Source organism: Molothrus aeneus, chromosome 7, assembly GCF_037042795.1.
Source record: "Molothrus aeneus isolate 106 chromosome 7, BPBGC_Maene_1.0, whole genome shotgun sequence".
Classification (NCBI taxonomy): domain Eukaryota; kingdom Metazoa; phylum Chordata; class Aves; order Passeriformes; family Icteridae; genus Molothrus; species Molothrus aeneus.
The window spans coordinates 14,516,593-14,531,755 of NC_089652.1; the positions used below are offsets into that span (position 1 = coordinate 14,516,593).

The 15,163-nt window shown below is 38.0% G+C and overlaps 1 protein-coding gene across 1 annotated transcript in view; it reads right to left on the reverse strand.

The window, feature by feature from the left end:
• The window catches only part of NBEAL1 (neurobeachin like 1), an 80,060-nt gene that overhangs the window by 31,655 nt on the left and 33,242 nt on the right, over positions 1-15,163 (reverse strand). The window contains exons 12-28 of the mRNA XM_066553340.1: positions 14,313-14,396; positions 12,730-12,828; positions 12,048-12,628; positions 11,275-11,407; positions 10,601-10,720; positions 9,149-9,452; positions 8,150-8,235; positions 7,744-7,833; positions 6,121-6,289; positions 4,974-5,107; positions 4,432-4,591; positions 4,233-4,335; positions 3,369-3,525; positions 2,727-2,885; positions 2,233-2,392; positions 1,866-1,954; positions 474-1,055 (exon numbers count right to left, since the gene is read on the reverse strand). Of these exons, the coding sequence (XP_066409437.1) occupies positions 474-1,055; positions 1,866-1,954; positions 2,233-2,392; positions 2,727-2,885; positions 3,369-3,525; positions 4,233-4,335; positions 4,432-4,591; positions 4,974-5,107; positions 6,121-6,289; positions 7,744-7,833; positions 8,150-8,235; positions 9,149-9,452; positions 10,601-10,720; positions 11,275-11,407; positions 12,048-12,628; positions 12,730-12,828; positions 14,313-14,396 (3,210 nt within the window). The remainder of the gene's footprint in view (positions 1-473; positions 1,056-1,865; positions 1,955-2,232; positions 2,393-2,726; positions 2,886-3,368; positions 3,526-4,232; positions 4,336-4,431; positions 4,592-4,973; positions 5,108-6,120; positions 6,290-7,743; positions 7,834-8,149; positions 8,236-9,148; positions 9,453-10,600; positions 10,721-11,274; positions 11,408-12,047; positions 12,629-12,729; positions 12,829-14,312; positions 14,397-15,163) is intronic.

The window sequence follows — 15,163 nt, forward strand, 5'->3', positions numbered from 1 at the left end:
CTCTGCAGTCTTCAAGTGGACTCTAAAGTCCAATTGAAAAGCTCAGGAAAACACAAATATAAGAGACTGTAGCTTGCTTGTATGATGTAAAACAAACTGCCTTTTAGCCAGCCTTGATTTTTTTCACAGCAAGTCTGCTCCATACCTCCTCTGGATGATAAAGGATGTTTAAATATAGAGGGAGAAGAGTTTGCAGGGATTTTTGTGGTTTCTTATGGTTGGGAGGTTGGCCTTATTTATTTGCTTTTTTGTTCTTTTTTTTTTTAAACACCAAAGCTACCCCAAGTGGACAATCAAAAAAGAAGACACATTACAAAAGGAAGTACCCCTATCCACTATAAAAGAGCCATTTTGTTCACTTTCCTGTTGGATGATAGGAGAGACAAATAAAACTAATAATGATTCATTAGGGAGATTGAAAGAACAAAATGAAATTTCCAACAGTTGGAGAAACCAGCCCCATAGTTACTTACTCCTTGGTTTTCAAAGAGAGAAAGCTCAGCAGCCAAGCCCACATCATTTGTAACACCCAGCTCTTTGTCAGGCTGCCCAGAGAAGGGCTTTGTGCTCTCTGTGGGTGAGGGAGTGCTGGGCTGGCTGTCTGTCATCTGATTCCCACCATCAGCCAGTTCATAAGAGTCAACACTGGACAAATCCAAACTCAGATGTGAAGGATTACTGTGCCACAGTTCTTCTCGGCCCTCCGAACCGAAAGACATCTCTGCTGTGGATGCATCTTCCAGCGGCTTAACAGAGAAATGGGCAGGGACCTCCAGGGATTTGTTGTCTTCTAAACTCCACTGATCAAAGAGACCATTAACTGATGCAAAGCTGCCAGCTTTATCTCTCTCTGTTTTATCAGCTTGATGTTTCTGTAGCTCTTCAGTAGGAGGCTTTTTATCCTCTTCCCTGGAGGAATCAGTCCTGTTCTCCTTACAGCCAATCCGGACCTCTGAGTTTTCTTTCAGGAACAGTCTAACCAAAGTGTCCTGCCAGCCCAGCTGCTGAGAAATCTCTTGTGCTGCATCCAATTGGGAATGCAAAAGGTGCAAAATCTAAGGATAGAAGATATCCCATACCTACACATTAATTTTAGCTTGTAACTGCATCCATCTGGCTTTTCAACTAAACATTTTACAATCTTACAACTTCTTTTCTTACAAGCTTATATAAAGAGCCATAATCAGCTAATAATAAGCAAACCAGCCACAAAGTAATTTTTCCTCATAAAAAAATATAGTTGAGAAAAAAGAAAACAAAAAGTAAAAAATTCTCAAGAGTAGGGGAGAAAAGAAGCTATAAAACCATATTGGTAAGTTGCCATATTTCAGCAACTCTTCTGCAACAATTCCTCCAAAAGCCAGTTATCTCGATAAATAATCACATTCCCCTATAGTCTAAAAAAAAATCTAAATTGGAAAATATACTTGATTGGGAACTATTAATAAAATTACAGTATTAATAGCTTACTCGTAGTATACATTATAGTTTCACTTCTTCATTTTGGGAAACCTTATTTGACTATATGGTGTCTCACAGCTACCATTCAGTACTAATTCCAGTGATACAAGCTTTGAGAAAACTCAGTAAATTCAAGGAGCCTACTATCTCTAACTTGCAGAAAATACAAGCTATTTGAGAATCATGATAGAAGCTTCACTTTTTGTTTTGACTTTTTAAAGTTCTTGAGTACACAAAATTCAACAGTAAGTGACAGATGGGTCTAATTCTTAAAATAAATCACTGCTAAAGAAAACAGTAACAACAAATACTGCCACTGTGTTTCAAAGAAATAATTTAGTTATCACACTGTACAGTTTATAGGCTTGAAGGACAGTATTCCAGTTCTAAAGAAGACAACTAACCCTTCTGCAGATAATCACTCTCATGTTTATATCTGATCTATGAGCCAGATACACTACAGCTAGGAGATCTTTATAATTGACAGCAGGATCTGTAGGGAAAAAAGAAAAAAAGCCACCATAAGCAATATTACACTAAAGAATGTAACAGATAAATATTTAAAAATTGCCTTGGAAGTTATGACTGCATCCAGGGATAGTAAAAGGAACAAACTTCAGCTAACTAAGAAAATGTTAGCTGAGACTAATAGGAACTTTGAGCAGAACAGCTCTACAAGTAACACCTCTGGTTTTCCTCAACAAAAACCAGAGATGTTGGCCTCTGAGCAGCAGAAGTGTACTAATGTCAGATATAGCACTTGCCAATTACCTGCATACAGAACTTGGTTAAGAAGGTTTTTAATAAGAGAAACAGTAACTGGGGATTCATTCAGAAGGAGTCCCAGCCCAGAGTACCCCACTTCTCTGAGCCTCATCCGGTGCTTGCTCCGCTCATAAACTTTGGTACATTTCAGCATCTCTTCCACAATCTGTAAGGAAAAGTAGACACAAATGCAAATTGAGCACAAAAAAAGCATCCTTATCTCACAAACTTGTGTATGATATAGCATGCTGGTCCACAGTTTTTAGAGTTTATTTGACAAACTAACTCAAACAACATGGATAGTTTTTTTAAAGATCCCAACACTTTATTTTAAGAGAACACTAATTCCTTTGTGACAATGCCATCTAGCTAACATTAAAGAAAAAAGCAAACTTGGATGATTAGTATCTTTGTAATTACATACACTTCTGCCAGACCAATGGAAAACACAAATTTATGTTCAATTGATTAATTTAGGAACGTATCATTCAATTCATTACCTTGAACACAAGTTCTCTAAGCCTGTCAGAGTATCTTTGATGCAGTAACAGAGCATAAAGAATATCAGCATTCCCTGGTTCAAAGAGCAATAAAAAAAGCTGGTCTGGGGTTGGACTGGAATGAAGTAGGCTGAAGAGAACATCCAAAATTCCGCAGAGCTACAAAATTAAGACAACCAAATTAATACCCAGTTCATTTAGATTTCATGCTTTGTTTTAGGAAAATTTTCTTGGCTTTTAAGTTTTACTTTTGCTGGTTAATAGACATTTTGTTGCTCAGTATTAGCGCCTTTAACAAATTTTTAATACATTTTTTTCTCTATATAGAATACCTTATCACATTAAGCATGGACACAAAGCAAGATTGAGTGCTGCTGATGCTATAAAATAGAAACTACATCCCAATTCCTGGTAGGCTGAAAATCAATTCATTTGGTTTTGTAAACTAAGATAATTTTTCTAATGGCACATCCTTATCTTACCTACATCTAAACAGAACCATACATCAGTTAACTTTTGTTCGTGGTCATTTCCTTCTTTGTTCACCCTTCTTTTAAGAAAACAAGGCAAGATTTCTAAATGCCAAGATGCAAAACCAAAACACGTCCAGTTTAAACTGTTAATTGATGCCATGTTGCATACCTGCTCCTCATCACTGGTGGCAGCTATGTATCCTACAATGCTCTGAATTTCTTCATGTGTTCCACCTTTGCTCAGAAAATACTTGATCAGTCCATACAGGGATGTCCGTATTGTCCTCAGGTCATCAGGAGCCAAATCGCCGTCTTTACAGCCAGTCCTGCTTGCCAACAGACCAGAAAGACAACCTAAGGACGCTCTTCATGGCTCTTTAATAGCAATTTGATGGTGCCAGTTTGGTAATTTATCATTTACCCAGGCAACGTGCACAAGTGTTCAATTTTTACTGAACTCAAGCAACTGAACAGTAATAATTAGATCAGACTTTGCAAGTCTATCCAAGCCCTGAAATGCAGACTTGTACTGATCTGGATGTAGGTCAGGATTGCAGGTTCCCACCTCCCACAGGAAACAGCAAAGTCTCTAGCCAATCTTCCTCAAACACATAATTATATTCATAAGCAGATATAAATCATCAGCACTGAAAGGTTACAATTTTAAATTTCTAAAGAAGTCCTACTTCAAAATTCTACAAGCATTTAAAAGAACTTAAAATGCTAAACTTTTTACAATGGTAATGATCTATGACTTAATTTGCATTGTTTAACACAAGTCCTACAATTTTGTAGTTGTAATTACTTTTACAAGCACTCCTAATGTCACTGAAAAAGTTTACGTAATCTTAGCATAAAAATTCAAGGCAAGGCAAAGTAGTAAGTCAAATGGGAAAAAATTAATGCAATTTTGTAAACAAAATCAACCAACAAAATCCAACCTGTGGTTTTATTTATTAATTTTAAAATGATGGCAAAAATCCCCAAGAGCCACGTAAAATAAATGAGGAGTCAGAAGTAGTAAAATTCATACCCATAATAAATCCTGAGTGTGTCTAGAAGAAACTGCACACCATACTTCTTTCTGAAGAGCCTTCTACTGTCCTTGATGATTGTAGAAAGATACTGTATATGTCCTACAACATAAAGGTTTCTTTTAGAACCAAGATAAAGATTTGTGTCATGTGAAGAGTCCTGTGCCTTCACACAGTTGCCTCAGGCCAAGAACTCACCAATTCTGAAGGGAAAGTCACCACTGTTCCAGATGCTGAAGTCAAAAAGCAAGTGGTGATACATCTGTTGCAAAAGCTGCATGTTCTTTTCTACTGAGACTTGTTCTATCAGCAACTGTACAGCCATCAGGACATTCACGTCCATTAAGATGCTTGGCACCTTGCAAAATAACAACAGGTGTCAGCACTCAAAATACTGAATGTCCTAATAAAGTTTTATTTTAAAAAACAGAAGTTTATTTTATCTTCTACAGCAATTTCGGCTCCATTAAAGCAATAAAATAAACACAAAAGTAGTCTCATTTGAATAACCAAACAACAAAATAGCTGTATCAAAAAACCAGAACATTACAGAAAATGAAACATTGTATTTCACTTTGCAGATAAAGACCAACTTCTCACATCTTTTTGCTTTTAGAAACACAAGAAATAAAATTCTTACTAAGGAGGCCTTTAAAGACTGTGGCATTCTGGCTATGCTTCAAAATCAGAACCTCATCCACAAAATTCATTACTAAAGGATGTTTCTCAAGTTTGCTCACCTTCTGTAACAAGGCTCCTAGGGTGGCAACTCCATGGGAGTGAATGAGATTTTCTTGATTAACATGATGTCCCTGAATAAAGTGTTTTATCATCAAGATGAAAGTTGCAACTATGTTCTTCTCTAGACGTGCTTCTGCAGAACAGAACAACAGTAGCAAAAGTCTTATGGTTTATCATTGGATCACTGCATAAAAATAGAGGGGAAAAAGTAAAATCAACTGTTTATATTCCTCACTACTTCCTGAACTTCTGAACTCCTGTTCCTTAGCTGTAGCCTGTCTTTAGATTTTTTCCCGTGCAGAATCATAGCCATTCCATGCCCCTCCAGAGCAAAGTGATCCCAGTCCTGACTTCAGTTGCTTCATCCATGACTGTAGGTTACAAACTTCTTTGTTACAATCTTTTGCAAATGCTCAGTTATTTTCCCTCTGTAGCTGCAAACTGACACTTCCTAGCCATGGTATGCAAAAAATTAGAGACAGAGAAGATCTATTTTTTTCACTCTTCTCCACCATTTCATCTGTGTAAAAAAGTAGTGTTCTGCCTTGCAAGGTCTGCTTTCTCAGTGGTTTTTGTTAAGGTCAAAGTTAATTCTCAATATTAGCAAAGCTTTAAAAAAATCTAATCTTAAAGCATCTTTTCAGTTTCTTTTTATTTTAATCCAAAATGTGACTATGTGTGGAAGAGGTAGGAGTTGAATATTTTATTAGGAAAATATAAGTTTGGCTAAAGGCTAAATAGTGCAGTTCTGATGCTGCTGTCCCCACATGCCTGTGTGATCCAGCTCTCAAGCTGTAGGAAAGCTTCTCCTGTTGATATTAGTAAGTTTTACATCAAACAATTTCTCAAAATAATCAGAATAGAAATTAAAACAATGTCATACCTTGGCACCTGTAACAGTAAATAATGAAAAGAAAAATAATGCTATTAAATATATCTATACTTGAAATATGTTATATTATTTTTTATATAGTACTGAACTCCTGGTATTCAGTATCCATGTCAGGTATCTAGGAACAGAAAGAGCCTTTCAGCTTTACATAGATGCTCTGGAAAATTCAGCACATAATAAACAGACCTGTTATTCACAAAAGGACTTGTAAAATCAAGCTCAAAAATTAGGTCACTTCAGCTTCACTTTCCTACCTGATGCCTTTGGGGATGAAAACACCACCCAGTCACCCTCTACAGGAGTTACAAGTTCTGGAGGCAGAGCTTCTCCTTCAGACTTCTCAGGCATCTGTGCACCAAGAAAACTGATCTGCTCCAGCAATGGAAACAGCACGTTCATTCCACCAATACAGTTGATCATATCCTGAATCAAGAGAAAAAGCAGGATAAACAGCATAATCACCATAAATAAAATCCCTTCCACTACAGCAAAAATTTACTCTGCATACAGGAGTACTCACAAACCAATCAGAATGTCTCACAGGCCACTTACACATGGGCCATCCTGTCAGCTCTTGTTCTGAAAGTACATTTTGTACATTTCCTTCCTCCTCCCCCATATAAACACTGAAAACTGAAGGACACAAAAACTTAACAAGAATCTTCTGCTAAATATATTTGAAAAACAGGAAAAAACATCTCTCTGATTTCTAAGTTGCAGCAAGCAGTAAGATAAGATGAAGATTATACACATCTCTGTTTTAATCATCTTCCTGCAACATTTCAACTTCAGGCAATCAAATAATACATTTTTTTTTTAAATAACTCTACACATACATCAATTCTAAGCCTCTCCTTAAAATTCAAATCTCCCAAGTCCCCCTTTTTCCCCTCCTTCTCACAAGTGGAGATAAACACTGCCAGGGGCTGTCTTGTGCTAAGGACAGACTGGATTTGGCACTTAGTGCCATAGTCTGGTTAACAAGATGGTGTTTGGTCACAGGTTGGACTTGATGACCTCAGAGGATGTTTCCAATTTAATTGATTCTGGATTCTGTTGTTCAAACAATGCTTCTTGTGGTAAGGTATAATATATTCCAAACACATGATTTCTAGAAGTGATTCACAACCACTTCAAATCATTTCAAAATCAGGGTTTTAGCAAGCTAGTCAGAGACACCCACTCATTTTCCCAGCTTGGTCCAGAGACAATACTGTGGAGCTGGTGTAGAGGACAAATTTTAGAACTATTCATATCATAGCAAAATTAACGAACGAGTGTCTGCATTTTCTTAACATTAGTCTCAGCAAGTGGTTGTAGAGATATGCACAGTGGATATGTAGGGTGTAGGTCCAGCAAGATTTCCTTATTAATCAGTTTGCCAGTACAGTCAATTGTTCACAGTTCTTAGAAAAAAAGGCAGATCTTATTTACAGTGCATACATTTTCCTCAAGATGAAAAAATGTGGTATTCTACTGACAAGTCCGAAGTGTTAACTAAACCCTAGTAATCTTCATCTAACTCAAAGTTTATGACAGCAAGAAAACCATGACAGAATTCCCTAGAGATGAAAAAATGCTCTTGATACACAACACGCATTCAACATTATTATGAAGAATTGTCAGCTACCACAAAATATCTTCATGTACTGTGACAGTAAATGCAGTGGCATTCATAAGTTCTCAATAAATGTAATGTAAAGGCAACAGTACTTCAGCTACAGTGTTAGCCCATGAATTCTTAGTAAAAAAACATGATGCATCTGTTAAATATAATTTACATTATGATACTAACTTCCAGCATTCTGAAAGTTAGATGAACACACACAACCACTGTTATTTCTGCATCAGGTTCTGCCTCTTCACAAGACATTTACCTTGATGTCCCAATTCACTACTTTGTTTCCAGTTAGTCTTCCATGTAAAAGATTTGCAGACAGGTCAAGGCAAATAGGGTTTCTGCAGGCCTGTTAAACACATAAAGAAGCCATGATATCATCACTCATCTACAGCTGCTTGAACACAAGATTTTGTGCCAGTGTGTTGATATTAAAGTATTTAATATTAATATTAATAATTTAATATTAAAGAATATGCCATTTTAGATTTGACATTCTCTATTGTACAAGATAATTCCATCCTTTTGCAAACCTACTATGTCTGCACAAGACTACAGTTTAAGAAAGCTCTCACTGCCCCTTATCTTCCCATAAAAGCCACAGTGCAAACACTGAAAGCAATGCACGCTGTGTAGTCAAAGAGAAATTATGTCCTGTTTCATACCTTTGGTGTATAATGAAGCAGCACCTTACTGGGGAGGTCTGCTACTTCAGCTTCTTGAGACTTCCATGGAGTTAAACAGTTTGGACCTATTAAAAAAAGTATATAAAATCATATGACCTATTTTTAAGAGTCCAGTGGTTATTAATGTTGCCCTTTACAAATGTTATACTACCAAACTTGTTGGAAGAACAAATGGGACAGTCTGAACCATATCTATTTGAGACATGCTTTCAAGTAGAGTTTCTATGACTTAAATCATTCATTTCAGAGAGTCTGCTTAAAAAGGAATACATCCTACATGAAATGCTAAACTGCACAAAGAAGAGGTGTTTGTACAAACATGAGAGCTGCTTGAAGGCAAAAAAACACCTATCTCATATTTGTCACTAATCTCTGTCATCAAGCCTAAATGCCCAGAAAATGATTAACCTTCAAGATAGTTTTGTTTAGCAATACAAAATACTTCCTTTAAATGGTGCAAGTGTTTTAATGCCAATCTGTAACAACCTTGAGTCATTATGCAACTTAATACCTTTCACACTTTGAACTGTACCACATAGCTTTCAGAGTACTTTCTTCAAAATGACCACTTAATTATTGATTCTTATGGAAGAATCCTTAAGCATAAATCACCTTTAAGTAGCCTAACAAATAAGGGCAATACTTTTAAAGAGTCTCAACTGTAAACACATGTGAGCAAAGGGCAGCAAAAATTCAGAAATTTACAAGTGCAGTTATTCCCTAATGTTTAATTTTACAGGTCTGCTCATATGATAAACGGATGAGCTTATGGAAATGTAACATTTTAAAATCAAACTTCATAACATACTTATTAAATGTTAAGCTTATTTGCTTTAAAGCCCTCTCACTTAGGTCAGCTCTGCAGTTCTTCTGGATTGTAAGTTCTTCATTATGTGTTTGTGTAAAGCAAAGCTTAGTGTGGTCTTGTTCATAACTCATTCCTTTTACTTTGCTAAAACCAGTACAATCACCACTCACCTGCTAAATATAATGCTTTCACCTGAGAAGGCTGCAGTGCTTCATGAAAGATAATAACTGATCCAAGTTGGCCCTCCAAAGATGTTGGACACCCCCATTCACTGTCCTGAGTCCCTGCTGAGATCATTTTGGTGATGAACTCTGGTTTTCCAAGCACCCCACCCCAAGCTCCTGGAGCGAGAATGCCCCCAAGCGATGTCCGGTGGGGCATGATTGGGGAGGAAAAAGGGGGATCTGGTATCTGAGAGGGAGGAGGAGTTGTTGTTCTTTGACCAGCTGAACCAATGCAGCAAGAAGTGAAAGACTGGAGAGTCATACATGGAAGAAAGAAAACAAAACACATACTGTAAATCTCTGCTTTAAATCTGAAGACTGCATCTAGCAAATCTGAACAAAATAAATGAAACCCCAAGCAACAAGTTCTGCCAAGCAATCCATCACAGTAGGCCAAAAACCAGAGCATATACTTCTCATAATAGAAAGAACACCCTTTTTCCAACTAAGAGCAATTTGCAGCACTATTTCAAGTGCTGCATGACCTCTGGCAGGAGCACAGCAGGAGGGCCAGCTCCTGATACCCCTCTGTAAATACTCCTCTTCTGGATTATATTCCAAAATACTAGCCCAGCATACCTGCTACTGCACATTTCTCGTATCACTTAGTCCACTCAAACAGATGCTCTCATGGTAAGATTACTTGCCCTATTTCTAGTTACCTTGAGATTTATAATGTTTATTCTACAGATGGCCCAAAATCCAGAGTTTTATCTTGAAATGAAAACTACACTTCCTCTCATTTATAAGTTTTATACTGATTTTACCATTACAGCATCCAACTTAATTGTTTTCTCAACAGACTTAACAAATATCAAATTAGAACTTAAAAAAGAGGGAAGAATGTTGGGTCTTATAGCCCAGTTTAATATAAATTTGTTTCCCAAAATGAAGGAACAAAGCTTACAGAGGAAATTAAACATGACATACACTCATTTTGATGGCTAGTGTATTGTTAAATGTGTATACATTCAAATGGTTAGATTAACTGTACATAAAGTGCTTATTCAGTTACTAAAGGAATAAGGAATAGCACATTAAGGAAACATTAAAAAAACCCAGTAAAAATACATGAAAATAACAGGGAATATTCTCCATTGAGTACTGTTACATCAATCCTACTGGTAGAGCTGCCACTTATGATGATGTCATCATAAATTATGTCAATATACTCAGGCAATTATTTTGAGGAAAACCCCACTATTTAATCAATGTCACCTGGTAGACGTTTTTATTTTTAAACAGAGATGACTAAACAATAATTACTTAATGGTTAGTTACACTCCAAAAGGATAATTCTGGACAGTATCCATGGCTGAACATTACTAGCAGCAGTCTGAAGACTCACTGCTGTATGAGAGCTCATCCTACCAGGCAATGGCTCAGAAGGGAACTTACTTCATTCATAGCAGGGAATCGAAGTGGGGCAGAGACCTTCTGCTGTCCATTGACATAGATATACACAAGGCTCTGACCAAAGGGCCTCTTTCCAGGCACGTGGACAATAGTTATGTTGTGCTGCAATAAAAAATAATTAAGTCATTATTAAGAGCAGTGAAATTACTATATGAAACTATTTAACTTTATCTCTACTAAGCTGGAGGAAAGCATTTAAGAAAATAAATCCAAACCATCAACAAGAATATAACAAGAACACCTGCTGATTCTATTTCAAAGTAGTAAATGTAATGTTTACATAAAAACAGGTTTGGAAGAGAAAGATACAGCTCTTTCATAGTAATGCACATCAGTTCTTAATCATGGGAATAGAAAAAAGTAAGGCAGAAACAGCACCACAGCCATCTATGCCTGTTTTAATTTAATATAAAAACCTCTAATGCTGTAACAAACTTAATCAACAAAAATGCCTAACATACATGCATAAGTTAGCTCAACTGATAACTAATCTATCTGAAAATTGCTTGCATTATTTGAGATTAAAACTGCTCTTATGCAATGAATTACTACAATATTATAAAACAGACTATTTGTTAAATGATCAAAAAAACAATTTTGACTTCGGAGCCAACAATACAATCCTAAACAAAGTGTTTGTCAGTATCAAATCTTACCCAGAGTGAGTCAAAAAAACAATGGTCAGGCAGCATCACTGTTGCATATTCCCTCTTTGTGCACACTGCAACCACCAATACCCCCGAGCATGTAATAAAGGCTTCAAACCCCATACCACTTCCTGTAAAAAAACTACAAAAGACATACAATCAAGGACTTACTTCATCAAAACTACCACCTAACAATACAATCATTAAGAAGACAATCCACTCAAGTTGTTTGGTGGTGGTGCAATATTTACTATGTGACTGTTACTTCTCTTATTAAAAAAAAAACTAAAAAAACCAAAAAAAACCAAAAAGACACTTTGTTTGCTTCTATTAATACCTAAGAAGTTAAATTACATCAAGAAGCATTCATGTCAATATGCACTATTTAAGCACCATGAAGGTGCCTTCTCACTTGCGCACTTATACAAATCCAGACTTTATTACCTTTACAACAAACTGTGTGAAAGCTTGTTCTGGTTTTGGGTGGGAGGTTGGAGGGATTGGGTTTTGGTTTTTAATGCTGTTTTGTTTAAGCCATGAACCTTCCCAAAATTTGGAGTTATGGATGTTGAAACTGCAGATGACAAGACATTACAACAGAGAAACCACACTTAAGTTCTGTAACAGAACTTGGCTGTGGCGACCAATGAAAGCTCTCCCTTTTCCAGACCAAGCATTAAGTATTGCCTTCGATGAGATTAAGCAGAAGCAGCACATGTCACGGTACCAAACGCCACAGGGCACAGATGGCCCACCCCTGCAGGCTGTAGCAGTAACTGTACCTGTACAGCTGCTTCCTCTTGCCGCTTTTGCCCGTCGTGCCGGGGTCCACCCGGTCCTGGTCGAGGCAGAGCCAGGCGTTGAAGGAGAAGGCGGAGCCCGGCCACCTGTGGACGGCGGGCAGGGCGATGCCGGCCATGCTGTGGTGCAGGTTGAAGTACTGCAGGGCGCTGGCCAGGCCCTGCTTGCGCGCCATGGCCAGCAGCGCGCGCATCACCGGCACCACGTACGGGTGCGCGCCCCGCGGCTCCTCCGGCCGCAGCAGCCGCACCAGCTGCAGCAGCTCTTCTGAGCCCATGGACTGGCTCCCCAAGGAGCCCAGCAGGGCAATCAGGTTCTCCGCACAGGTGCAGTGGAGCACCGAGTGGGAATTGAGGGTCTCGATGATGCGGATGACCATGTTTGCGTTGACGCACGTGGCACGGCTCTGCCTGTCAATGCAGCAGATTCGCCTCAACCAATTGGAGATGAAAATCTGCAGCTCGTGGGATTCTAGCTCTGGAAGCCACTGGATCAGCAGCAATAAGGGCTGGACATTACTAATGCCTAGTATCCCAACAGCCATGTGGTCACCTTCAACAGCCTGAAAAACAGCAGGGAACTCAGACATGAAACACAATAAGACAGGGCCAGAAGTACTGTTGAAAGATGAAAGATTTCTGCTTCAAAGCAAGCACAGCTCACCATATTCATGAGTTCCTCCAGCAATTCCCGTGACGGCTGACCCAGTGATTTCAGTACCTCATATATGTGTGCATACCCAATCCTCTCCTTGAAGACCTCCTGGGGATAAAAATTCCCATCTCACTAACAAGTAAAATGCACAAAAACTGCTTGTCTACTGCAGCAGGTAGACAAGCAACTTTTAATTTAGACAGTTTAATGCAATATTAGACACATAATAATTAGAATGTAATAATTACAGGTTACAAATCTATTTTTGATAACCTGTTCAATCTATGTCTCTAGAATGCTGCAGATGAGAAGCATTTCACTGGAGCACACAGATAAATAACAGTTCAAAGTTGTATTTTATTAATTACCTATAAAAGAATATAACTACGTTGGTATAATCCAAATGTTAATAATATCACAATGAATAAAGAACTTAGTTTTTCATCTTTTTAGTGCAAACTATAGCTTGAAATGTTTACACTGAAACACAGAAGTATTCAAATATTAATGTTTCAGTAAAAAACTTTCATAGAGAAGATTAAAAACCACCTATCCTAAAAACTTTAAAAAATTAGAGAAATGTTCCACAGAAGTTTTCCTGAAAACTAACTGATTTTACAAGAAAAAAAAAACAACCAGCAAAGTTCAAATGGTAGTATCCATTTATGGTTCAATTATTAAACAGCTAACACATCATATGGAATGGATACTCTTCTCCTGGCTCTAGTTTGTGTTGAAATTACTTTTTTAAAAGAATAAATCTTTCAGCAGAAGTGAGGTGACTACTTCGGTAAACATGAAAAGAAAAAATACACATATTGCAGTAGAAGTACAATTGAAAACTCTGACTCTCTGTGAATCCCAGCTAGGCCCCATCTCCAACACACAACTCTTCCCAGGCTTTCCTGAGTCAGTGGAGAAATAAACACCTTCAGTAAAGCTCTGGAGGAGCATAATAGATCCTGTTGTCTCTCCCTTAGGCTGTACTGCAAGTAGCAAAAAAATTAATGATTCCCACTCCTCCTTTATCCTCCACTGGACAGTCACATCCCTTTACCTGTGCCAAGTCCAGGGAATCATTCAGCCAAGGGTTGAATTTAATTAACTCAGCAACCCAGGAATAAATATACTGTTTTTCCATGGGCTCAGCTTCCAGTCATAATCACAAACTAACCACAACCTATCCATTTACCAAATGACAAGAATAACTACCAGGGAAGGGCACAGGGCAATAGCATAATCACCATCTGGCAGCAATACTGTCTTGGCTTGCTTTAAAGCCTTATAAAACTACAATACAAACAGCTGCCTGAAAATTCCTCCAAATACCCACTAAGTCTACCCCATATATCCATGAGACAAGTACCAATGTCCTTTCTTTACAGAGGTTCCAACTGCCAGCATACTCAGATCTTCCAGTTTTGCTAAGAAAGATGGCTCAGTGTTCAGCCATTAGACACATATAAAGGGATAAGAAATCAGCTATTCCTATCAGGCATGAATGTGTGAGCACAATCTGCTCATTTCCATCAAGGTATAACTGGAAACAAGATGAAGAAGCTGCAAACAGCCCTGTGCATAGACACTGTTACCTTTGCAGCTGGAGACTTGTGCATTACTGCTGTGAGGGCTTGAATGGTTGACACTGCCAAGGAGTCCAGGTGTCCCTGAAACACCTGAAAGGAGCAGGTACAGAAGTCATATAACACATGCAAAGACAGTTCAGCTCCAAAATCTGTGCTATGCCCTCCTGCCAGGAGGGAAACCAAGAGTTTGCTAACATGCTTCAAAAATCATCTCCCCACCAGCCAAAATTTCAAACCCCACAGCCTACAAGGAATTACATCACAGTAGACAACTAACCACAGACTTCAAGAGGAGAGAAGCATTCGCAACACAAACCGCACCTCAAATATTCTGATGGACAAACAAGTTTTCCTCATGCGTCTAATGGACAACCTCAAGAGGGAGGGAGGAAAACAATTAGGAAATCTCTTGCAGTGTGTGTGCTGCTGGAAAATCAGCATCTGCAGTTCATATAAAGTGACTTATTCTCCATCCAAGGCCCTGCAAACCAATGCAGCACAGACACACCCCCAAAATCTAAGAGATAAGTCACACCAGCACAGTTAGGTGGCTGCCTCACCCATAGCCTCAGTGCATTGATTCAACACCTCTCTCTCCAATTTAAGTAACCTTTTGAGGTTTTTTTCTATAATTCTTGTTTATATTGATATTTCTATGATGGTTTTAAGAACAAAAATGTTGGAGCACTTTTTGCATCCATCAGTAAACCTAATTAGCAACACTGTACAAACAAACATACTGTTTCATCATCTCTGAAATATGATGTGCACCTCAGACATATTTTGAAAGTGAAATGTCAAGAATCAGATTATTAGATGTGAAGAAACATTTACATGTGGTTAGAGCATTGTGCTGT